The 24,533-nt window shown below is 33.5% G+C and overlaps 6 protein-coding genes and 1 long non-coding RNA gene across 10 annotated transcripts in view; 4 read left to right on the forward strand and 3 right to left on the reverse strand.

Moving 5' to 3' along the window:
- LOC9305102 (protein RADIALIS-like 3) overlaps positions 1-991 on the reverse strand; it is a 1,512-nt gene extending 521 nt beyond the window's left edge. Inside the window, exon 1 of the mRNA XM_002868985.2 lies at positions 429-991. Within this exon, the coding sequence (XP_002869031.1) occupies positions 452-697 (246 nt within the window). The 5' untranslated portion in view covers positions 698-991 and the 3' untranslated portion in view covers positions 429-451. The remainder of the gene's footprint in view (positions 1-428) is intronic.
- A 1,328-nt stretch (positions 992-2,319) lies between these two features.
- LOC9305103 lies at positions 2,320-2,910 on the reverse strand. Its single transcript, XM_021016741.1, is given in 4 exon segments — positions 2,320-2,580; positions 2,583-2,721; positions 2,723-2,773; positions 2,905-2,910. Coding segments are annotated over 4 exon segments (318 nt in total). The 3' UTR covers positions 2,320-2,458.
- A 3,983-nt stretch (positions 2,911-6,893) lies between these two features.
- On the forward strand, positions 6,894-8,076 carry LOC110226745. The gene is made up of 4 exons (XR_002330674.1): positions 6,894-7,064; positions 7,269-7,369; positions 7,477-7,712; positions 7,928-8,076. It is a non-coding gene; the product is annotated as an uncharacterized LOC110226745 (long non-coding RNA).
- Positions 8,077-10,731: 2,655 nt separating this feature from the next.
- Positions 10,732-13,987, forward strand: LOC9305104 (U-box domain-containing protein 5). Of its 2 annotated transcripts, none has more exons than XM_021017406.1 (5): positions 10,732-11,189; positions 11,272-11,341; positions 11,432-11,617; positions 11,698-11,805; positions 11,885-13,987. In XM_021017406.1, the coding sequence occupies exons 2-5, from the start codon at positions 11,300-11,302 to the stop codon at positions 13,802-13,804; spliced, it is 2,256 nt and encodes a 751-aa protein (XP_020873065.1). In that variant the 5' UTR covers positions 10,732-11,189; positions 11,272-11,299; the 3' UTR covers positions 13,805-13,987. The 2 variants fall into 2 exon arrangements, with proteins under 2 accessions (XP_020873065.1, XP_002867008.1); XM_002866962.2 differs by having other exon boundaries at positions 11,278-11,341.
- Positions 13,988-14,068: 81 nt separating this feature from the next.
- On the reverse strand, positions 14,069-15,669 carry LOC9303081 (transcription factor BEE 2). 2 transcript variants are annotated; one of them, XM_021017408.1, is made up of 5 exons: positions 15,271-15,669; positions 15,020-15,199; positions 14,721-14,927; positions 14,523-14,636; positions 14,069-14,427 (listed from the first exon to the last, which is right to left on the reverse strand). In XM_021017408.1, exons 1-5 carry the CDS (start codon positions 15,559-15,561, stop codon positions 14,332-14,334), a joined length of 888 nt encoding a protein of 295 aa, XP_020873067.1. In that variant the 5' UTR covers positions 15,562-15,669; the 3' UTR covers positions 14,069-14,331. The 2 variants fall into 2 exon arrangements, with proteins under 2 accessions (XP_020873067.1, XP_020873066.1); XM_021017407.1 differs by having other exon boundaries at positions 14,523-14,642.
- A 1,185-nt stretch (positions 15,670-16,854) lies between these two features.
- Positions 16,855-19,070, forward strand: LOC9305105 (pheophytinase, chloroplastic). 2 transcript variants are annotated; one of them, XM_021019355.1, is made up of 7 exons: positions 16,855-17,379; positions 17,468-17,572; positions 17,666-17,804; positions 17,911-18,081; positions 18,159-18,399; positions 18,477-18,568; positions 18,652-19,070. In XM_021019355.1, the coding sequence occupies exons 1-7, from the start codon at positions 17,283-17,285 to the stop codon at positions 18,935-18,937; spliced, it is 1,131 nt and encodes a 376-aa protein (XP_020875014.1). In that variant the 5' UTR covers positions 16,855-17,282; the 3' UTR covers positions 18,938-19,070. The 2 variants fall into 2 exon arrangements, with proteins under 2 accessions (XP_020875014.1, XP_020875013.1); XM_021019354.1 differs by having other exon boundaries at positions 17,133-17,379; positions 17,648-17,804.
- Positions 19,071-23,623: 4,553 nt separating this feature from the next.
- Positions 23,624-24,533, forward strand: part of LOC9303082 (auxilin-like protein 1) — a 5,330-nt gene continuing 4,420 nt past the window's right edge. Inside the window, 2 exon segments of the mRNA XM_021018648.1 lie at positions 23,624-24,217; positions 24,311-24,533. Of these exon segments, the coding sequence (XP_020874307.1) occupies positions 23,778-24,217; positions 24,311-24,533 (663 nt within the window). The 5' untranslated portion in view covers positions 23,624-23,777.

The following is a 24,533-nucleotide window of genomic DNA, read 5'->3' on the forward strand; positions in this document are numbered from 1 at the left end:
CGGGGCGGGGGGCGGGCATATTACTATTTATGTAAGTGGAGTAGTTTTTGCAATGGTAAAGACAAGATTTGTGTTTGCTAAAAGTCAGATAAAAAGATGGATGGAAGCTTTACATCAGGAAATGGCTTTTTGCGTCTGTGATTTTTATATAAATATAGAGATAATGGGCTAATGATCAATTTCAAGAACTTGACAAAAATAACTTATTGTATTCTCTGTTACTAGATTGCTTTTGGCCCCACAGTTAGAAGTTGGGACAGTTCATAGATATGGGAAACGGTGGTGTTTACTATAGATCATAAAGCTAGATTTTCTTTTTCTCTTGCCTGGTGAAACAAGAAGACACGCATAAGAAACTGGAGAGTGCACGTCTATTATGAATGCTTTCTTATGCATAATTAATGTTGTGATCTACTGTTTCTGTTTACCTTTTAGAGTTGCTTAAATGCTTTTAGTGGTTGTTTCCATTTGAACGGTAATTGGGATGTGGATAACGCCCTGACTCAATGTCATTGACATCCCTAATGAGGAGCTCGTAGTGTCGCCTTACTTCTTCAGCTGATTTGCCACCAACTGCTCTTGCAACGTTATGCCAACGGTCAGGAGTGTCCTGGTCATATGTAGCCAACGCCCTTTCAAATAATTTGTTCTCCTTACGTGTCCAAGAAGCGCTAGAGCTCATAGAGTTGGAAGCCATATCACGAATAAGTATGTGTATAGAGAGTACAAGATTGAAATTAAAGAGCCTTGTGATAATGGAAATCTGTTTCTTGGGAGGGAGAAAAAGAAGGCAGATGTATGTAAGACTTGATGAAAAGGAGTTGATTTGGTTAGCTAAGAGAAGGGGAAGCTCCTTATAAGTAGGAAGGAAAAAGCATTGTGTGGGGTTAAGCCAGTTGGAAGAATATATACTTTTGTGAAACAATCCAATGAAACCTGAGATTCCTTGCAATAGAGATAAGTGGTTTCCTTCCTTTTTTTTTCTTTTTCTTTGTTACTATCCGTACAGTAAACGACTAAGACAGTAACCATGCATGTTTTTGGACCTTCCCTTACCTCTTCAAGGCTTTTGTAGATAGAGATCTAATCATCACTAGATTGTAGTATCCGATGCTTATTTTAAACACATGAGATTGTTAGATTATGTTTGATGCTTCTTCTGATCTCCATCCATTTTGATTGGAAATTTCAGATTTCTGTTTATGATAGGTTACGTTAGTGATGATCGATATGTCTTTTCGTAGATGCCATATATAGTCGAAGTCATTTAGTAATGTCATAATTAAAAAGAAAACAACGACATCTTCATCGATTCTTGCCATTCTCGTTCTCATGGCTCTTGTAGCAAATTTGGTAATATGTAATTATCTGAGTGATCATTTTGTTACATTTGGCTCTCATGTTAAGCATCTGTTGACAATGACAGAAACTCGTGCATGCAACCCTTATTAGTGAATATATATCAAACCCTTTACATGTCTTCATGCTCTTTAGTAGCTTTAGCTTTAAATTAGATTCCCTCCAATAAGAAGACAAATATCAGAGTATTACTAAGGAGTGATTTGGCTTAATAATGAGAAATTAGCCTCCGAAATATGTTCCTCTCTGGATCGTGACCACAAAAACTTTCTTTGGCAACCATAAGAACCGAACCTTGTTAGGTTATATAGTATATTGATTTCTTCATCAAACCAGTCAATATTTATCTTTTATAGGTATAGGAATCTTTGCTTTGTCAATATTTTCTTAATGTGCTAAGAAGATTGGCTGATTTAAACCTTATAGTAAACTTGAGCAGCTACTTTTCTTGCATACCACTCCTTTTTTAAGATGTCCTGCGTTTGGCGCATGCATAAAAAAAATAACGTGGATATAAAACTGTAAAGCATGGATACATAGAATATTAAAAAATATTCTATTTCAAAAATGATCTCCAATACTTAATTAAAAGTTAATTTTTTTTCATAAATTCTGTAAATGAGTAGAAACAATTCTGTAAAAGAAAAGTAGTCAATGTGTTAAAAAAAATAATTAGTTAAATTGTTTGCAACTTTATAAAAACTGAAAAGTCTTTTTTTTTTGTGTGTTTGTGTAATAACTCTTTAAAGATATTAATGTGTATCCTTAAATTTATATTTGTTTAATATATAGTACTTTGTTTGGAAAAGAAAAAAAAGGTGCTTACTACATTCTAAAGATGTATAAGCGTAAGATAATAAATGAAAAAAAATTATCTTTAAATTCACTTCTACAAAGACACTCCAACACAAATTTTCACTTTGTTCATAGAACTTGTTTCAACATTTTTTTTCCGTTTGTTTCCATGCATTACTAAACCAAAGTTAAATATGCATGCAGCAGTAACCACGAGAATGGAAGAGGAAAAAAAAAAGAAGAGAAAAAAAAAACAGCACCTTTTCGAGGATATTCAGGTGTTATTGTTTTTTTTTCCTCTTAATTAACATTGAGTGGCAATACAAGTGGACAGATTCCAAATCTTGGGAAGATCTCGTTGATAAATTTTATCGACGACATCTGCGCCTTTCTTACGCTTCTTCTGCTCCTTTGTTTTGGACATTGTTTAACTTCTCTGAGTCCTCTCCACTCGCTATGTTTTATTGTACTTATTATTATTATTTATATATATAAAATAACAAAAAGATGAAGATATGGACTGTATTTCTTCTCCAAAAAGTTTAAAAATATCAGCTCTCGTAGTATACTCTTTGGTCTCTATTCTAAGCTTTGTGATAAAACATTCTTTTGGCAGATACTCAATTACTCATCTCTTTCAACTTCACTTGCCCACTCAACAACTTGTCCTCTTGGAATATTTCTTTGGACTCTTCCATTTGGATCCGTAACTTCACGTCTACGCCTTCATTGCTTATGCTAAGCACTTACATTCATTACTCTTCCATCACGAACGTCTAAACTATATATTCCTGCTTCCAAATTTTGTACGAATAAGTTGTTTCTATGTCCGCTTTAATTTGGCTAGTCATGTGATTTCTTATAGCGAATTTATACCCAAAATACGTTGAGATTACGATGGCTTTGGTCAGTTTGGGTTAGTATGATTTCTTAAGAACGAAAAACTTGCCTTTTTCAAGTGCTTTTTGATAACGATTCGATTTCAATAATTATGTGAACAGGCCAAGTGGTTTTTTTACCCTATACCCATTTAACCTATATGGCAATGTTCAACGAGTTTCTACTCAAATAACTTAGTAGTTCTTAGTGGATTTGCGGATATATTTTTTTACGTATAATGTGGGGTTCCTAATACTGTATATTACAGTATGGACTAATAGTACTATCTCCCTAGCTAATGACGGGACTAGCTAATAAAATTGTTGATGTCTCAGTCCATAGGAGGGACAAATTCTCTTTTCTTCTTTATTTGATTGGATTCCGATCTTACCTGATCCCTTTGAAGTGGACCTCATTTGACGTTTCGAAGATGCTCCTTAATTTGTAAAACCTCTAGTTAACATATCTTAACTACTTTAATTTGTATGGTTACTTTTTTCGAGGTTAAATATAAAGAAACGTCATGGTGGCGTTATTATAGGGGCACAAATTTTCCATTATTTAATTACCATTTATGTTCCCGAATCCACATATTTTGATGTCATCATAAACATCAGAACCTTAATTTTTGTTTGCCTCCTGACACAGCACGGATCTGTCCGGAGACGACTATTTTGGCTGCAATATTGTAAGCAAAAAGTAAAAGCCGCCAATCATTTTGAATATAGACTCGACGAATCGATATACACGCAAAATCCATATACATGTAATAAATTTTAAGTTTTTACGATTTTCGCGATTAAAATTTATTGAAACAGTCTTTTTCTTTTTAATTCTTTGATTAAAGTTGAAAAGTAGGATAATATGACTGTGTTAATCGTAATAATCAAACGTATTAAACTGGATTTGTAAATTTGTTGAATGATAATTCCGTTAATTTCTTTTCCATGTATACTGCAAAGTCGTGGGGATGACGTAAATGAATATGTGCGTTACAACTTACAAGAAACTAAAATGAGGAAAAATGTTTTGAGAAAAAATATATATATATATATATATATATATATATATATATATATATATATATATATATATATATATCTAACTAGATCCGAATAGGATAACCCAGAAAACTACTACCATATGTTAAAGATTAGAAAAGAGCTAACTTAATTTCGAAGAAATATCTCATCTCATTAGGATTGTGTTTGTGTGGTGATTACATTTGCATCGAAGACTAATAAAACTCTTGGACTCAATCCAACTTTCCGGCGATGGCTATAAATTTCTCATATTTGAGTTAACAAGATCATAAATTCTTCTTTCGACTGTTTATTTATATGTAAAAAAAAATAACATTACGAGAAAATCTCTATACTATTAAAAGAGAAGTACAAATGTAAATGGGTCGAGTCAAAATCAGAAAATTGATCCGAAATTCTGAAATCGGATCTTGGAAAAAATTTTGGAATATAAATTTGAAATAATAATGAAAAATCGAACTAAAATCAAATGTTTATGGAAATCAAATAAAATTTGATTGTACTTATGGTAACTAATTATAAAATCATATTCCGAACAATATTATACATTAATTACGTATAATATATTTGTTCATATAATTTTGGAACTAATTCCATAACAATCAACGTTTTTCTCATTAATTTTGCTTATTTTAGCCAGTTATCATCATTAATTAAAAGATATCTCACTTGCTTCTAGAGATTTCTAGAAAATTTATCATACCTAACCCATCTATTTTATAAATTAAATAGATATTTTTATTTTGGTCGTGTAAATAGATATGAAATCTATGTAACTAATTTTAATTTAATTAGATTAAATCGAAATTATGGTATTTTCATACTTATAGCTTACCAAAGAAGTTTAATTTTCAAATTATAAAGATTTCTTGAATATGATTTTTAGGATTATTCAACAAGATGATAAATATTTATTAAATTTTGTGAATCATGAAAAATATTAATTATTTTTAATCATTATATTTCACCTTTCAATCTCTCAAGATACATATTCTATTATTCCTATGCCCAAATTTCATTGTGTTGTATGACTAAATAATATTTCCATTAGAGCTGTCAAAACGAGTTGATTCGTCCCGTTAAGCCTGTTTTGCAATAGGCAAAATATATTTTGGCATGTAGTTAGTCTGTCCGCACGACCCGCGGATAGCATATATGAAACACAAACCCGTCACGAGAATGTATGCTGATTTGCGGGGTTATCTGTGGATTTTGTTTACATAATTTTAGAGTAACCAAAATTTAAAATTCTACTAAAATAAATAAATTAAAAAAAATTTAGAGAAAAGAATCTTATATATCATTATATTTATAAATATTATAATTTCATTTATTAAAAGTTTTTTAAACTACCACATGTTGAATAAATTATATTTTTATCAATAAATACTATCATGCGGGTTGATCCGCCAACCCGTGGACGAAAACTGATGACCCACTGCGAATTAATCCATGTGACCCTCTTATTTGCGGGTTTAATATATTTTCCCAAATCCTAGCCCAAATCTGCCCTATAGTGAGATGATTTGGGCTCGACCCGCGGTTTTTGATCTATTTTGACTGCTTTCATTCCCATGATTCGTCTAAGTTTTGAATTCTAAAACATAAAATTCCATTTTGTAAATAATAATTAATATAATTAGTTTAATTATAAACAATTTAATATTTTCTTTACAATTTGTTATTAGGAATATTTATAAGTACACTACACGATTCGTTCTACTAAAAACACGCACAATATTAAAATCAACGTATTTAAATCAATATTCTCCCGCGGTGGACCGCGGGTCCGATCCTAGTATTATACATAATACACACAATTTTCTATTATCGATCTGTAGTTAGTTTTCTTTAAAAAATCGCCACAGCATCGAATTTTCTATTAATACCAGTTTCATCAACTTGCAATTAATAAGTTTCATACGGTCCGTTAATCTAATACTATGAATGGGCTTGGTCCATTGATCATTAACTTGTCATGGGCCTTGTAGCTGCCACTAGTTTAAAACAGCAATATTTGTTTCCTTAATTGTGCCTTTTTCTTGATAATATACGGGTAGTACGTTGTGTTTTTGTTAATATTACACTAGGATATGATCCGCGGTACACCGCGGGTTAATTTTTTTTGTTACAAAATAATTTAAATTATAGGTTGTATTTGTTTTGGTAATATTGTTTGTTTTATTTAGTGTTTAAAATTATATAATTGTATTTTAATTCTTAATTCTAGGATTTCACCCGTGATATACTGTTTCGTATTAATAGAAATCCAAACCCGTCCCACCATATAACCCCGTCCGGTAAAATTAAATATCATTTTGTTATTTCTTTTTAATAGTACTTTATATTCGAGACATAATTCGAATCAATTTAAAAATTTGCTTTCAAATGGTTCTCATAATATATAAGTTTATTTATAGAGGTTCAAATAGTATATTAATATTATAGTTTTAATATCAAAGTTTATATTTATAAATTGATTATATTAATATCATAGTACTTTATATATTTATAAATAAATTATGCTAACATAGTACTTTATATTAATATATCAAAGTTTTTATTTATAAATTGATTGTTGCATCAAATATTTTGTTAGCATAATTATAGATTGTGTTGTATATGTGTGTTAATAATGTAATTTGATCTATAATCATTTTATTATAACTAAAACAATAAATCATTTCAAGCCCAATAAACAAAAGGCAAGCCCAAATATGCCAAGAGAGCAAAACCCAAACTGAGTAGATATTTTGTGCTCATATTATTCCAGAAAAAAATTAAGAAAAACGAAAATTGAAAAAAAAAAAAAAAAAAAAATTGATGGTTTCCTGAGAAACAAAAAAAACACACAAAAATATGTAAAACTGAAAATCGACAACAGGCGGTGTCTCGCCGATCGAATCCCAATTCGATTCCGTTCTACATGACTTCCTATTCAAGGATTATAATCGGTTCCGAAGAACATGTTCAAAGCTGAATCAATAGGTAAGAGAATTTCAATCGTGACCGATAATATAGATATCGAATTATTTGCTTTCCAAACAAAGATTTGTTGTTTGTACATAGGTTTAATTTTAAAGACGATTTCATTTTGCATGTCTTTATTCCGAATTACGATTTGATTGTGAAACCAATTTCTAAAGTTTGGTCATACATGAAAAAACATAACTTATGAATCGATTGATGCAGCCACTTGTGGTTTGACAGAGAAAGAACTTCGGGAAATAATATGAAAGCTTGTTGAAGGGTTTGGCAATGATAAAGACAATATACTATCAAAACCCGTGAAGGTAAGAAAGAGATTGTATGTAGAATCAAGTTTTTGTTATATAGGATTATATGCTAAGAATATTGTTAGATTCATGGCAATGGTTATTAACCACATACCACCATATAGTTTGCAGCTGGGTATCAGCGTATAGGTGTGGAGGACATGCACAAAAGGAAAAATTCAGAAAAAAGCTCCTGAGATTATAGATCAATGTATGTTGATGGACCACATCAAATGCTTTGAAACTGTGGCCGTTGGAGTGAAAGACATTGTACCATATTCAGTCGCCTTCAGTTGTGGATCTAGAATATCCAGAGGTAGTGTATATACAGAGAAAGCAAAGGATGCGGCCATTGGTGTTGGTAAGGTTTTTGACCTTAAGCTAGAGATTAGAATTGTATTGTTTTTTTCTGTGTTTAGAGGTAGGAGAAATGAGCGATTATATATAGAGTTTTGATAGGTTAGTAGGGTTTTGGGTTAGAGAATAAAAAAATCTTGATTAGCAAGGTTTGAATATTTTGCACTTAATTCATTAGCACCTATTTAGGAAACTAAATGCATTTTGCCTTGAATGTAGGAAGCATCAAATATGGTAAGATTCGATTGAGAGAATTCGGGTAGAAAATCACAAAGAAGGTAAGATCCGAGATTCTCCAAAGCGGGTCGAAAACAATTAATTCCGGGTCAAAATTTTGACCCGATTAGAGACCCCAAAAACTGTTGCAAAAATGTATAGTAGATTTCGTTTACATTAATATAAAAATATGAAAATGCCTAATATTGTTCTATAAAAAGCACTCGTAGATGTGCCTTTACTTAAGTGGTTAACTTCATTTGACTCAGTATTTTTCACCGGAATTCGACTCCACTAAGTCGCGTTACCCCGCGTAGTAGGAATTGACTATGGATCGGACTTTATTGATTCAAAGATATCAAAAAAAAAAAAAGCACTAGCATTAGCGTAAGATGTACTTTCATCTAACCTGTACATCTACTGAATCTAGGTCTACCACCAATTCTAAACGCGTGCCTTACCAAAACTTGGAATATTTTCAGTTTTGATTATCGTGTGGGTGAAAAACATCAAAAATATTATAATGATGTATTATCTAAAGTCATTCACAATTAATAAAGCATTGTTTTTGTTGCGAGACTGAGAGTAGTTTTCACTTGTCAATGAGTAGGTGTAGCCGATTTATATTATATCATTTGGGATAACAAAATTCTACCTAAAACTTAAATAATTTACTGATTTGGCCAATAAGCCTAATTAAACCCTCAAGCAGTTAACATCACAATCAAGCTTCTAATTGATTTGGCCAATGAGGAGTTTATGCCTTACTAAACCCAAAAGCAGTTTACATCACAAAACCATTTGACTCTTATTCTGATTTGGCCAATGACGATTGACAAGTCTATGGCTTCACATTGAGACATTGATGTTGTGTCCATATTACGACACACCTTTATCAGTTTCCATTGCGAAAAAAGAACACCCATGCTTTTAAAGAAAAAAAACTTAAGGAACAAAATCAAATTAAATCTTTAACCCATGATATCTACTACCAACAACTGACAATATTCTCTAATTTAGATCTAGATAAAGCCAGATAACACTCTTTTGAACATTCCATGCTTGAATATTTCTTCTCTAACAATCTAACATTATCATAAGTTATTCATCATATACAATAATATAATCTTCTCCCATTATTTGGCTTCTTTTAGAAAAGATACTCTATTAGATTTTTAGCGAGTGAAAGAAGAATAAAAGGTGGACCAGTCAACAAATGGGGACGAACAAGTCTTCTACATTGTTGATAATTTGCGTTTGCGAAGGATGTGGTCACAAGAAAGTATTCTATCCCTCTCTCTAATGGCATGTGATGTGACTACTACACCATCTCTTCTGTTATAATAATAGTTTTATTTTTCATAAGGGTAACTAAAACACATTTAAAAAAAAAATTAATGTTGGAGAGGATTACGCGTTTGAATTATTTTTCCAGAAATTTAGGATTGAATGTAAACTTTGTAAGTGGTAATTGTTGGCCAAAACAAAAAACACCAAAGCGACATAACATGTTGCATTGTTGATTAGTTTCTACTAAAGATTGGCATTATCAGTATATTCAGATTCTGATTTCCAGGTAATTTTGATGAAATCTTTTGGTGATAACGCAGTCTTTTCGTCTGGACCCACACAAGGACCCAATTTTGACCATTATGCGATCCAATAAACCAAAAAATGTGGTAGTTTAAAGTGAAACGGCGCAACCTTGTCCACGTATGATGTCCAATACTCCAATGTATTATTTGACATTCACGATTACTTGGAACGCTATCTGACACAATTTTACTCAATGACAACTCTGACAAGATTTACTTAAAACTTCACCCCCAGTAAAATTCTTTCCAAAGTGGATTTGGTTCTTAAATCGAAATTTGTTTGATGTTTTCGAATTGTGTCTAATCAGGGCCGGCCCAATAGATTTTAATGCCTAAAGCAAAAAAATAAAAATTAAGCCCATTTAAAAAAAAATCGCAAAATTTCATGCTTGAAAATCGAACCTGTCACCTCACAGGCTTACCGAACGAAATTAACCACTGGGCTAAGGTACATTTACGAAAATTGATGCCCTTTAATAATAGATATATTTGTTGATGCCAAAAGCAAGAGCTTTACTTGCTTTAGGTCAGGACCGGCTCTGTGTCTAATAATAGACATTTCTTAAGACTCTATTTAGACTAATAGACAGAAAATAAGATGGAGTTCATCTTTTTGATAATTTGAACTAATCCCTACTCTACCATTTGTATAATTAATTGAAATCATTATTCCTTGATAATTAGAATTAATCCCTACTCTACCATGTGTATAATTGAAATCAATATTTCATAAAAAAAAAGATCAACTAACTTAACCAAAACTATAGTCAATGTCTTTCACTGAAAAGTTCAATTCTTATCAAGAATAAAACCGTCTTAGTTACATCACTATCAATCTCCATTATAAAGAATATGGCTTAAATCATTAGTTTTAACAACCTTTAATAAATGATTTTAAAAAAACAAACAAGGCAAGAAGACTTTGATTCAAAATATCAAATTTTCTCCCATTAAAAAAAGGAAGTAAAAAGACTTTTTTAAAAAAGATGTCAATATTATTACTACTATAAACATAAAAATTGTTCTCATGCGTAATTGACCTAAGACCATAACGAGCACTGAGACCTCGTCCTTTCAATTTAGTCTGCGCTTGACACGGCACTCTTAAAAATAAACGCGGTGATGTAGACACCGTCACGGTCCAATTACATCGTCCCTTTTTTTAATTAGCAGCTCAACGATTTAAAATCGACTGTCATTTACAAAGCCTGTCACTTTAACACTCTCACTCGTTCTTCCTTATAATCTCTCATCTTTTTTTTTTCTCCAGGTTTTACCAACCAGAATTTTTTTTTTTCAACCCTCGAGATCTTTCTTCGCACGAACAAACCTCGAAAGACTGATTCTTTTTCTTGACCCAACTGAAAAAGTTTGTCTTCTTGTCGGAAAACCAGAGAATTTCATTGTGTTCTGTTCGTTTTACGGTTTTTTGAAATTTGGAAGCAGAGGAGCTATGCTCAAGGTCTCAGATGAAATTCTCGCTTTTGATCATCAGTTATTGTTTCTCTTGCTGATTTACGGTGGATTTGCAAGGGAAATACTCTGACTTTGTTAGGACTTCTCTGGGAAATTCTGCAAAGTTATGACTTTTCCATGGCTTTTTATTTATTCGTGATTTTGAAGAAGACAAATTTCAATTGAGTTGGTTTGGAATCCGTTGACATAATAGGGTAAGTCAATTTTGCTTACTATTTATCTCACTATTACTTGAGAAATGTTCCTAAAAGAACCTTTTTTTTATGTTTATCAAAGTTGCAGAATTTAGAAACTTGTGGTTTAGATGAGGATTGATTACACAGAACGGATGCCTCAATCCTATAAGGTTTGTTGTTTTATCTCTTATGATGGGAATTTTCTGTCTTTAAGGTTTGATATTAGTAATGACTGACTTTGTTCTGTTGCTTTGTTTCAGATGCACTCTTCCATGTGCTTAGAATTGAAGAAGTTTGTTGATAGAATCATGAGAATCTTTCCTGATATAGAAGATGCTCGACCTGGATGCTCCTCAGGGATACAGACTCTTTGTTTACTCCACATAGCTTTGGATAGAGCTAAGCAGCTTCTTCAATATTGCAGTGAATCCAGTAAACTCTACATGGTATGTGTAAAAATCTCAACTTTCAATACATTTTCTTAGTTGATTTTGCTACTAATCCCTTGGAAATGTTCGATCTTCAGGCAGTAACAGGAGATGCTATACTCTCAAGAGGTTCTAGAGCCAAAAAATCATTAGAGCAATGCTTAAACGACATTCGAAGTATGGTACCGACTATTTTGGATACCAAGGTTTGTACCAAATATTATGTTTCTTCTCATGTTTTCATCAGTTTCTAGACAGAATCAATGATGTGAATTTTGCTTGCAGATATCTCAGATAGTCCAAGACCTTAGATCAACTGTGTTTACTGTAGAATTCTCTGAAGAAGCAGCTGGGAAAACTATTAGAGAATTGATGCGACCCAGCACTTCTTCTTCTGTTTCTCCTGATGAGATCAGAGATTTCCATTTTGCAGCATTAAAACTCCAACTTTCAACACCTGAAGCCATTGTGACAGAGAGAACATCTTTAAGGTTGCTTTTGGCGAAATTAGGAGAGGATGACGTGGACAAGAAACAGATTTTGAAGAAACAGATTTTGAAGTATCTTCTCTATCTCCTGAAAAAGCATGAAAGAATCATTTGTGCAGATCACAAAGAGAATTCTTTTTCACATCATCACCCGATCGATGATTCTCTGCGTGCTAATGCTGCGGAAGCTGAGGGTTCTGAGGAACACAATGGTATACTTCCCGAGCAATTTAAATGCCCGCTTTCTCTTACCGTGATGTATGATCCAGTCATCATTTCCTCAGGCCACACTTTTGAGAGGATGCAGATTCAGAATTGGTTCGATGAAGGTAATGATTCTTGTCCTATATCAAGAAGGAAACTGAATGACTTCGCATTGGAGCCTAATGTAGCGCTTAAGATTCAGATATCAAAATGGTGCGCGAGGAACGGTCTTCATGTTCAAGATCCAGCGACAAAGCACACAGAGGCTTCCAACAATATAGACTTCTCTGTTTCCATCGCTAGTTTCGGAAGTTCTCTGTACAATATCCCAGATCACAGCGGCCTTTCGATTACGGATTTAAACTCGAGCTATTCCATTGATTCGTCATCCTACTCTAAGATGTCAAAGGGTGGTTACTTCATTCCAATGCAGAGGATAGATTCTGCTTCTGGCGCTGGTGAAGGTGACACAGATTCTAGTCACAGCGAGATTGAGATAGATCCCTTGTGTGGACTCACTAACCTTCCATGGGATGCGCAGATCAAGGTCATCGAAGATGTAAGAAGTCGTTTTGAGCACAGTACTCGGGCTTTTCGGTCTATGTCACCGAGTAAATTTCTTGAACCACTAATCACATATCTGAAGAATGCTCTCGAAAGAAATGGCACCGCGGGAGACATAATAAAAGGTGGACTGGATTTGTTGCTGGCTTTCCTTAGTGGAAATAGGAGGGCTATAGAATATTTGGAAGAAGAGGTTTTCAAAATGTTCTCAGTCTTTCTCGAGTCTGAGGTAGTAGCTGAAGAAGCTTTGAACATACTTGAGGTTCTCTCCAACCATCCGCACGGTCCCTCCAAGATAACTTCATCAGGCTCTCTTTCTTCCCTTTTGAGGATCGTAGAGTCTCAAGCAGAACATCTCCAAGAACAAGCTATGATCACACTCAAGAATCTTTCATCAAGCATTGAAATTTGTCCGGAAATGGTATCTCTGGATTTCATCCAGAAGCTCACATCTTTCTTGCAACAAAAAGTTTTCTGCAAACACTCGATTATCATTCTGAAAAACCTCTGCAGCACTGAGAAAGGTCGGGTTTATATCACCGAAACCCCGGATTGTTTAGCTTCCATAGCTGAATTACTCGATTCAAACGTTCCCGAGGAGCAAGAAAATGCAATCTACACCCTCCTTCAGCTCTGTACGCAGAAGATAGAGTATTGCTGTCTTGTCGTGAGAGAAGCAACTGATATTTACTCATCTCTAATCTTGATAACCAAAAATGGAACAGAGGAAGCAAAAGGGGGTGCATCGGAATTGCTTAGAGCTCTTGAAGAAGTAGATTCTGACAGAGAAGATGAATCCTCCAGACCAGAAGAAGAAACAACTGCTTCGACTACTTCACAGGTTGTTACTCCAGTTACTCATCAAGAACCTATTAAAATAACACCATCCCCAAAAAAATCTGGTCGTTTTGGATTCAATTTCTCCAGTCTCATGAAGAAGAAAAAATAGATAGAAGCATAAGAGTCATTAGGCTGGTTTTAACTTAATTTTTGAGAAAAAAATTTTAATTTCTTTTGGTTCTCTGTTTGTTGGCTTAGGTTTGTATATGTTGATACCAGGCCAAAAGGCCTTCATTTAATACAAGTGTAATTGTAATTTGTGAGGGAAATAATTGTAGCTTGCATTTTTAAATCATTAACTAATAACAATGGTCAATTCTTTTAATATTCCAACATTGAAATGATTAGAATACATTTTGTAGGTGGTTACAGATATAAAAAAGTTCAGCTGGATTCTCCATTTTTTTGTCTGTTTAATTCTACAGTATACAAAAGAAGGAATATATTGTTATGACCACAAGAGTTTTTTCTCTTTCTTCTACACATATCTCTATATTTGTATGAAGATAATAGATTGAAAGATCCTTGGATTGGTTTCCTCTGTCTTTCTGGTTCAAATTTCAGATAAGATAGATAAATGGATAAGACGACAACAAAAAAACCGCGATTTTTTTTAATGAGCCTATCCCTAATTTTTTACTTGAGGCTGAAGAAATTTGAAACGGAATCGGTTCTGGAGTTGTTGTAAAGACATTGTGAGTGAGTTTCCCAGCTTGAAGATGTCTGATCTTTCTGCAGAAAAGAAAAAACAAATAAGTTACTTCACGGACAAGTAACAAGAATTTGGGAATAATGAAAGATTTGTTTGAACAGAGAGAGATTGTTACAGTGCCGTTCAAGACTGAGTAATCTATAGATCCTTGCTGATGTAATGGAAAAGACCGAAAATCCGCCATGATTGACTGCTTCGAGTCAGCTTCGGGAAGACCAGTGAAGTAAGCCTGAAACTAGATTCCAATTTTAAACCAGTCAATAAATGCGGAAAACTCGGTTAATTCTTGGGATGAAGCTGACTATATATTCACCTGTTTTGCGGATAAATCATCGATATGACACTCAAGTTCTGGATTTATGACAGAGAGTTTCATCGATAAGAACTCAACTTGTTGTTGCAGAGATTGGACATAGTTGATGATCTCATCAAGCATACCAGCTTTTCCAGTTACTTTGTTGCATCCAGGAACAATATCTTGAAGACATTTCATCTTCTTGCTTATCTTTTCTCTCCTTGCCTGCCACAATCCCACAAAAAAAGACCACTCAAATCTCTAATCAAAGTAATATTTTCTCTGAAATCTATGTAACAGCACTTTTAGTTAATTACCCTCTCTGCTAAGCTATGTCTGTCGGTAGCTTCACCTCGTCTAGCTCTGACATGGATGTAATCTGGTTTCTGAATCTCTGAAGATGTCTCTGTGTTGCTCATGTTTGTTTTTCCTTTCATGCTTGACTCTGTTTCATCCTCTGCTTTGATCTTCTTCTTCTCTCTCTTTTCTGTCTTACCCTAAAACCAAAAGTTGAAACGATCAGAATCAATCTAAACGCCAAAACTCAATAGTTTCTCGAGCTACAAACCTCTGGTTTTCTCTTGTTCTGCAAGGAAATGGCTCTGTTATGTCCACTGTTCTTCACTGGCTCCATTTGGAAGCTACTTGTCCTAGAAATGCAGCCATCAGTAGTATCATAATCCGGTCCAAACTCGGGAAAATGTCTGAAACTCTGCAGCTCATCATTGTTGTTTCCTAAGTAACTCTCAACTCTTTTGAGCTCTTCTCTCCCATCTGAGCCAAGTATCTGAAGAAACTCAGGTGAAACCATTTGCTGCTGTTGCAGCCATTTAAGCCTATCAAGTACAGACAAGTCCATGAAGAGAAGGTAAAAAAAACTTAAAGGCTCTTTATCTTTTCTTTGGGAGGGTTAAAGCAAAAGAGAGAAAGAGAGAGTTAAGTTTTATATGTGTGGAAGAAAAGTAATCCATTAGATATAATTATTCTTAGCTTTAAATAGAAAGCAACATTGACCCACACACATGAGATTCGAAATCTAGTGAGAGAGGGACAAAATTGATAAAAGTGGAGGAGGTTGGGGACAAAGAAGGTGAGATGAGAAGTTGTGGGGTCTAAATGACATAACCTACCATGTGGTCATGTCCTTATGAACATGAGATGAGGAGTCTCTTAAGTTAATCTTTTTTGTGTCTTTTCTCTGTTTTTTTTTTCCTTTTGCCCTTTCAAGTTTTTGAGAGGATCTTTTATTTGGCCACAAATAATCAAACTGAGTAAAACTTAAGGTTCATGAGGGTATTATCATATAAATATTTTTTTTTGTAAAAGCAAATCATTGAGCTTTTGGTAAGACAACCCTCTAATTGTACCAATTTTGTTTTTTTTTTAAGAATCTTACTTAAAGAAAGAGAGAGCGTTTCTTAGGCTTGAAGTTGGAGAATGTGGGGAATGTAAATTATGAATCATAACTTGCAAATGAATAGAAACAATGGTTTGAATCATGAGTGATATCATTTCCATGTCTTGTTGTGAATCCATACGTGATCCTTGTGACGTATTAATACTACCATTCATCAAACTACTATACAGATTACACCAATAATTATAGACTATTTCATATATTAGAGAGATAGCATCTCGATGAATATATGTGAAATATTATAATAGTTAATTCATAACTGATAGGGACGCAAAATAAGAGACCTAAAGAAGAAAATGGGTTTGAAGATAAGTGATAGGAAGGTAGGCGACACCATTGCTTTTGATCTAAGTGTTTGGTCCCTATACATTTTTTTTATATTAATTATATATCAATACATTATCTACAACGAGTGACATAATTCAATAGAATCAATACTATTTTGGAAAATCCTTCATTATTTAGATTATTAAAAATTCAAAGTTTGGCCTATTTCAATAACACACCGGTTGCTTTGAGGTTTCCATTTCGCTGGTTCTTTAGGATTCATCAATAACAAGCTGCTTCTGAGATTAGATGAGAAGAGTAAATGCTTCAAATGCCAAAATACTTAAAACGTTCAGAGATTTTGTTGTTTTTGCAATTTCAACAAAAAAAAGTTTAGAAAGTTTTGATTCACTGAGTTTCAGTATAGTATGTCTCACCTTTTCAACAATGAGATAAGATCTGAGGAAGTGAGTTGGATGGAGAACATGAACTTTAAGGAAGAGTGTATCAATATCTTCTTGTGCAAGTCATTAGCTTCTGTTGTTTGATAATCAACTTGTTGACCATTAGAGATCATCAGCTTTTGTCAAAATGATTCAAAAGTAAAAAATTCAGGATCTTTGGGACAAACAAACACGACTGAACCGGTCGGTTCAGATAATTCGAGATTACCGGTCTAATCGTTAAACCATAAAAATCGGATTTTCAGAAACACTCTGTTTCGTCGAGCGGATTCGACTTGTCTGGCTCAGGCGTCGCCACAACTCTCCCGCAAGTTCACACACTCACTCGGTGCTCAGAAAAGTTTGTTCTTTTTGCATCTGTTAGCTCTGAAATATCTGGTTCTCTTTTCCTTTCCTTGGAGATTTTACGAGGTTGTTCTCTGTGAATAATCGATGTCTGCTTCATGTGCTCTAACACCGTCTGTTAGGACAGAGTTATTCAGTTCATCATCTAAAAGATCAATCTTTCCTGCTCAAATTTGTCGACCCAGTAAGATTCAACACCAACCTTTCATTCAAAATTTTCCTTAGAGATTAAGCCTGAATTATGACCAATCTGTTTAATCTTTGCAATGAAGGGAACAAATGTGAGATCAGCAGAAGGGGATTTGCAATCAGAGGAGGGATTGTTGCTTCTGGAGTTTCAGTCATGGGTACTTCTTCTGCTTCTCAGTCTGTTCAAGGTAACAAAAAAAAAACCTAGCTTTGGAACTTTTTTGCTTCTCTCTTGGTCTAAAAATGTTATCTTTGTTTAAAAGAATTGGATGATTCTTTAGGTAGTGAGAGGTTGGCTTTTAAGCCAGAAGGGTATAACTTTTGGGAGTGGAGAGGTCACAAGATTCATTATGTGGTTCAAGGAGAAGGCTTACCTCTTGTTCTTATTCATGGATTTGGTGCTTCTGTCTTTCATTGGAGGTACCCTCAATTTCATTGATTTGGGAACATCTCTGAGCAGTATAGGCTTTAAGTTAACTGTTTACATGATTCTTATGAATTCGAGCTAATATCGGTAGATTTATAGGTATAACATTCCTCAACTGGCTAAGAAATACAAGGTTTACGCCTTGGACTTGCTCGGTTTCGGATGGAGTGACAAAGCTCTCATAGAGTATGATGCCATGGTTTGGACAGATCAAGTTATTGATTTCATGAAAGAGATAGTGAAAGAACCAGCTGTTGTGGTCGGGAACAGGTAAATGAATGTTTTCCTTGGAGCTCTTTTTGTCATTCCATGAGGAAGTCTGAAACAAGTACTTGACTTCTTTATAGCCTCGGGGGATTCACGGCATTGTCAGTTGCGGTTGGATTACCCGAGCAGGTCACGGGAGTTGCTCTTCTAAACTCTGCAGGACAGTTTGCAGCCGAGAGTAGAAAAGGAGAGGAAGCTGATGAAACCGTGATAACCAAGTTTATAGTTAAGCCACTTAAAGAGATTTTCCAACGCGTGGTTCTTGGGTTCTTGTTCTGGCAAGCCAAGCAACCTTCTCGAATCGAATCTGTCTTAAAGAGTGTAATGTCTTATTGACTTTGTCAGATTTTTTCTCCTCAAAGTTTGTTACTTTGTACTCAATTTTCTTATTTTTGCAGGTGTACGTAGACTCTACTAATGTCGATGACTACCTCGTCGAATCCATTTCAAAACCTGCAACAGATCCAAATGCTGGAGAAGTATACTACAGGTACAAAACACCAATAAAGAGTTTCTCTGTTTTGATACATAATAAAGAGTCCTAACTGTTGTTTGTTTGTTAATATCTTACAGATTGATGACAAGGTTCTTAACAAACCAGAGCAGATACACTCTAGATAGTGTTCTAAGTAAGATGACTTGTCCGCTTCTGTTGCTTTGGGGAGATCTTGACCCGTGGGTCGGTCCAGCTAAAGCTGAGAAAATAAAAGCATTTTACTCGAACTCATCGCTCGTGCACTTACAAGCAGGACATTGTCCTCATGATGAAGTCCCAGAAGCTGTAAACAAGGCTTTGTTGGATTGGTTGTCCATTAATGTAGCTTCAAAGCCAGCTTCTCCTATAGCCTTGGAGACGTAAAGACTCTTTTTGTGAAGGAAGTATATAGTTGTAAATACATTGTTACCTTTTACAATTGCTGCTTCTGAGCTTGTGTTATCTGAGATTTAGCGGAGGTCGGAGGATATGATCAAGAATCTGATTTTAGAGCATAGACTTGATCAACTTTATCTGAAGTTTGGTTAAAACCCCTCAAGAGAATAAAGAGACAACATACATACAAAACTTAACATAGTGTGGGTACCAATTACTAATAGATCGACTTTGACAATGACAGGTTTTTTCACGTGTGAAACATGCAAATTGTAGTTTTCTTTTTGGGCTATAAATTTAATTGTGCACTAAATTGTGGTATGGACAAATCTTCGAAATTAGTTGCACACTGCACAAGCCATTGATTTCTTCTAGACAGTCTGGTTAGGCTTCTTAAAAAAACCAACTGCAACAGTTTCCACTAGAGATCTTCCTTTAATCCTATCATGTATCAATCATCATAGATTCAGAGGAAAACAAAAACACTGACGACTGACTTAACTTGAATATATAAATGTGGATCATAGAGTTCGTAGTAGGTAATTTCTTCACATGATTTCGATTAACACAAATTTATTAAAGGGCCCTATGATTTATCACCTAAGCCGCTTTTATTTTTTCAGGTCAACACCTAAGCTAACAAATATCAAAATGTAATTAGTTAGGAAAATGGTCATATGAATATTTGAGTGCTGCGATTCCAACCAAAGTGGCCAACACAAGGACTCCTTTCTTTAATTTCTTTATTCCAACGTTTCTAAACTCAATAATGATGGAGTTTCCAAAGATACATGGAATTTTCCTAATAATTGTGTTATACTTTTTTTTCTTTTGTTTTGATCAAAATAATTGTGTTACTTATTAATCTGTTTCTGCTTGGTATATATAGTGAAAGGGTTGCAATCATTTGTATGTGGGGGAGTACACTATAAGTTCCAACTCACTTATATAATTAGTGTTCTGGTAACTATATTAATTAGTAGTGCCAATTTGTGTTAATTTTCATTTTTCCAACTTAAAATACCTAGATAAATGTGAAAAGTGAAAAAACAATAAAAATTTGAATCATCTGGTTGAATAAACTATGATTTTATCATTTGTGTAACAATGATAAGCAGCAAACATTTAGAATCATATCTTGTGTTGTTTGATTTTCTCTTTGCTTTATTTGACCTTTTCTTAACTATTTTTGTTCTATATGCATGAGTTTCAACATCTGAACATAGAAAAAGGTAGGATATAAAATGAATACAATCTTCCTTAGCATAACTTTATCATGTACCTATACAAAATATTAAATCAAATAAACTAAAAAGATTACGCAAAAAGAGAAAAGTGGTCCAATTAACATCCAGATTGGTCTAATTGTAGGCTGCAAGGAATATATCCAATCGAGTGAAAAATGAAAAGATATAAACTAAAAATGAAAAAATGAAAATGGGGATTTTAATATATAATTATAAACCTAGTATCTGGTCTTTATATAGACATACATATACAGTATATTGTTAAAACGTGTAATTATAATCATGTTCAACACGATCAGAGACATATAGGCGTGTCTCTTAAGTTAACATATGAATATTCAGATATTAGCTTATTGGTCAAGATTGATGTTATTCAATTGCAGAACTACGCTTATTTGGGACAATATCCGAAAAAAAAGAACCAAATAGATATCGTACACAGTAGACTTATCTCTAGTTAACCAAAATATAAAAAAAAAAAGATTTATTTCTGTTTAATACGCATAGTTTTTTTAGACAATCTGTTTTTTTTTTTTTTTTTTTTTTTTTTTGATCAAAAGACAATCTGTTTATGATCTAGAAAATCAGATATAATAGTATTAACTGTGAAGGTTTATATATTTACTTAAATACACTGATGATGGAACGAATAAGTGAATCTTGTAAGTAGGGCAAGCATGGTTATCACCGCCATCATTATGTTCGGAGCATAATATTTAATCATGTTTTCCTTTGCGATGTTGTTTTTAACTAATATAGCTATTCAAACTATGAGAGAGTCTAATTAATCAAAGTGTGGATTCGTCTTTTGATACTCCATTTTTTATCGTCTAGGGTTCATGCATGCTTTACAAGGCACGGACTTATAAGCAAGCATGCGTATACACCCACCCCCACACGTTTACATTTGTATATATATACATTTTTGAATTCCGAATAAATATAATCCAACCAATTTTATTTGAATGGAATTAGATAAAACTATACTGAAAACGGAATTTAATTTGGCTTAAATATTAAACTAAACCAAAAAGGTAAAAAAAAATAAAACTCATTTTAAAACTAAAATTAATTGATTAAATTCTGAATCTAACTTGTAGAAAAAAGTTGGTGTTGCTATAACTAATGGTTTAATGCTTGCATTCGTTCTTATCATAATGAATTATTTTGTCGTAACAGCCGTAGTGCAGGTAAATTTTCACTATCATAATTAATAAAATAGATATATATATTAATTGATTAGATAGGTACCAAAAAAAATCGAATACATACATCTACGTTAATATGTAACTTAATATGGGAAGCCAACTACCCATATATGAAAAATTTTAGTTATCTTATTATAAACTTCAATTACGACTTAAAGAGGGGCAACGTAGAGTAATAATCATATGAGTTGTCAACCAATTAAATGGATCAATATCATTAATCATGCTGCATGCCACGAAAAATCTCGTTATCATCAATTGTGGACACCAAATAGTTATACACTAGCGAATCGGTATCTATTCTATTTTATTAGGGTGATAATACGTATAAGGAATATATAATGTATATGCACCATAATTGTGTCGTACTTAATTATTAGAGTTGTAGTGTCATGAAAATATAAATTTCGTTCGACTTGAAATTATATGCTCGTGAGAAGAAAAAAAAAAAGATATTCTATATGATCTGGAGGAACGGTTTAGGCTGTCTTATTCGTGACATTACTGTCCCTCTTTAGTTTGATTTTTTTTTTTCCCAATGGTGCCAAACTTGGATTAATACTTATATGCTCAAATCTTGATTAAACTACACCAACAGTGTCATTTTTCAGACTATTATTGGAATTGTCAGAACAGTTTTACAAAATGCCAATGATTCACCTGTTTTTACTAGGATCTAGCTTTTGTAGATTAAATATGTTTAATTAAGTTATTTGGATAATCAAATATATTGTTAATATTGTAATTTATGTTTTAAACTACTAGTTTCAATTGAGGACTACTTTTGGCGAATATAAAAGATAATACTGAAGACTTTTAGCTAAAGTTTTACATTCAAAGCTTAATACACATGTAAATGTATGGATACTACAAAAAATAAGACAAACACCATCTGTGAATATTATTCATAACTAGTGATTAAAAACTGCTAGCAACTTTATAATTACTCGTTTTGTCACCAAATATCTATGTATACTCCATTACGTATCTTTCATTGGAGACATAACATATATATGAATTAGAAAATGCTAATGATTTGTCCAAAAAAAAAAAATGCTAATGCAAGAATTTGAACGAAAAAGGCTTGAAACTAATATTTATCTTATTCTTTACTTTTTTTTTTTTTTTTAAAAGCAATAAATAAGTAAAACAATGGAAAATAGTACAAAATCAGAGTGCGTTACACTTGTAATTGATCCATTGGCCGATGCAACTCCACAGTTTCTTACTCTTACCATTTTCACTACATTTGTTTCCCTCTTGGGAACCTTCAAGGCTTCAACCTTTAATTTTTTTTTTCTTCTTCATTTATTATAACTCTTTTATTATTCTTTTTGTTTTTTGTCCGTATTATAGTTTTATATCTATACTTTTTATCTAGATGACTAGACCGGTCCGAATAATCCAAGTTTTGTAGTATATAAATATTAAAAACTATGAGATTCCTGCGTATCTGTAATTTAATTTTTATAAATTCATTCTAACGTTATTATTATTATGAAGAGAGAAATAAATTTTCTTTTTTTGTCATGGAAAATGATGAAGATAGTGTGCTGCAACAGTCGGACCCACCGGAGAAGAAGAAGTGACAACAACGAGTATTGTCTATTTCCTATTTTACCCTTTCCTTTTCGTTTCGCGCGTCTTCACCGGTTTACCGGCTACACCTGTCGTCCTACATATCGGTTTCATCATTTAATTATAAAATTGTTTATATTAAATTACTATTAAACAAATAAAATAAAACAAGTCTTATTTAAATACTGTCGAAAATACTAAATAGTTACTGTATTAAATTAGTTGCCGCCGCGCCGGCCGTTACGATTGCAGCAGCACGACTGTTTTCATAACTCATTTTTTATTAAAAATAAATTGATATATTTATTGTTTTAAAATTCCATGGAACAAGCCAAGAAGTTAATTTTATTTATTTATTAAGATATCAGTTTTGACATATATTATAATTACGAAAACCTAAAATAAAAAGAATACTTGTATGAATATGAAGGAACAACACTGTAAAATTATAAAAATAAAATACAATAATTGTAATTAATTAATTCTCGATATATAACGTTCCTATTACTTTGTTAATTCTCTTTTCGTAGGATGTAGAGATGGGAATATTATATACCCTTTTAAAAATATAAAAAAAGGATTCGAAATAGATTTCAAATTAAAGCTGAAGAGGTCCTTTTTCGTCATTTTGGAGTTTCTTTTTGAGACATTTTTCCTCTTTTGATTGTCGCTTTTTCCGTCCTCTTGACTTCTGCTGTTTCAGACTCTCAACGGAGAGAGCCTCCAAAGCCAGAAGAGAGAGAGGTTGAAGAAGAAATATTTGCGCAACCCCAAGAATCGTTTTTGTTGATTCTCATGGAAAATCTCTCTCATTCTCGGAATCCAAATAGGTCTTCACTATCTAAGAAACCTTACAATGGCGGCAATAACGCCGGAGGTTTTAGCTACAACTCCGGCAAAACGGCTAATACAACCACCACCACTACATACGACAACGTTTTTGGTGGCCCGCCTAGGTTCGGAGCTCCGACGTTGTCTCCTCGTCTCGAAGACTACTGCGAGATTTTCGCCGGATTCAACGGCTCCTCACGCGCCGCCGTTTCCTCGATTCCGGTGCTCGATCTTCCACTAGTTGATGACAGAGATGTCTACTTCGATGTTCGGAGTCATGGTTTTGACTACCGTGAAGTCTTCGGAGGTTTTAACGATCTCGATTTAGCTCCGTCGTATGAAGAACTGTTTTTGCAGCAGCGGTCTCCGGTGGTTGGTGATGGTGATTCCTCCGACGATGCTTGGTACTCATAAAAATCGAAACTTTTTTCTTACCCTTGATTCAATTTGTGGAAAAAAGAAGGCTTTTTAAGAATTGAGCTTCGTTTTTTTTGTAGGACTCCTGAAGAAGTAGAGTCATGCTCAGGTGGTACAGAACATTCTGGCAAAAGTCCTTGTTTTTCTAATGGTAGAGATTCATATGATTCCATTGATGGAAGTACAGAGTTCAAAATTTCTTATAACAAAGCTAGTCAGATAAGCGGCGGTGACACAAATATGTCCTCAAGTGGTGTGATACGTGAGGCTGATCTTGGTGCTATTCCTGGTTACACTGTTGCA

The sequence above is a fragment of the Arabidopsis lyrata genome (genome assembly GCF_000004255.2).
Source record: "Arabidopsis lyrata subsp. lyrata unplaced genomic scaffold ARALYscaffold_7, whole genome shotgun sequence".
In the NCBI taxonomy this organism is placed as follows: domain Eukaryota; kingdom Viridiplantae; phylum Streptophyta; class Magnoliopsida; order Brassicales; family Brassicaceae; genus Arabidopsis; species Arabidopsis lyrata.

What these genes read in the sequence shown, in the direction of transcription:
- LOC9303081 (XM_021017407.1), bottom strand. Translation starts at nt 15,561, where the DNA reads ATGGACTTGTCTGTACTTGATAGGCTTAAATGGCTGCAACAGCAGCAA. An exon ending in GACATAGCTTAGCAGAGAGG is followed by an intron (nt 14,928 to 15,019) that starts GTAATTAACTAA and finishes GGATTGTGGCAG; the next exon opens with GCAAGGAGAGAAAAGATAAG. An exon ending in ATGATTTATCCGCAAAACAG is followed by an intron (nt 14,643 to 14,720) that starts GTGAATATATAG and finishes ATTGGAATCTAG; the next exon opens with TTTCAGGCTTACTTCACTGG.
- LOC9305105 (XM_021019354.1), top strand. Translation starts at nt 17,283, where the DNA reads ATGTCTGCTTCATGTGCTCTAACACCGTCTGTTAGGACAGAGTTATTC. An exon ending in GCTTCTGTCTTTCATTGGAG is followed by an intron (nt 17,805 to 17,910) that starts GTACCCTCAATT and finishes GTAGATTTATAG; the next exon opens with GTATAACATTCCTCAACTGG. An exon ending in GCTGGAGAAGTATACTACAG is followed by an intron (nt 18,569 to 18,651) that starts GTACAAAACACC and finishes AATATCTTACAG; the next exon opens with ATTGATGACAAGGTTCTTAA.
- LOC9305104 (XM_021017406.1), top strand. Translation starts at nt 11,300, where the DNA reads ATGAGGATTGATTACACAGAACGGATGCCTCAATCCTATAAG. An exon ending in AATCCAGTAAACTCTACATG is followed by an intron (nt 11,618 to 11,697) that starts GTATGTGTAAAA and finishes TTCGATCTTCAG; the next exon opens with GCAGTAACAGGAGATGCTAT. An exon ending in CGACTATTTTGGATACCAAG is followed by an intron (nt 11,806 to 11,884) that starts GTTTGTACCAAA and finishes TTTTGCTTGCAG; the next exon opens with ATATCTCAGATAGTCCAAGA.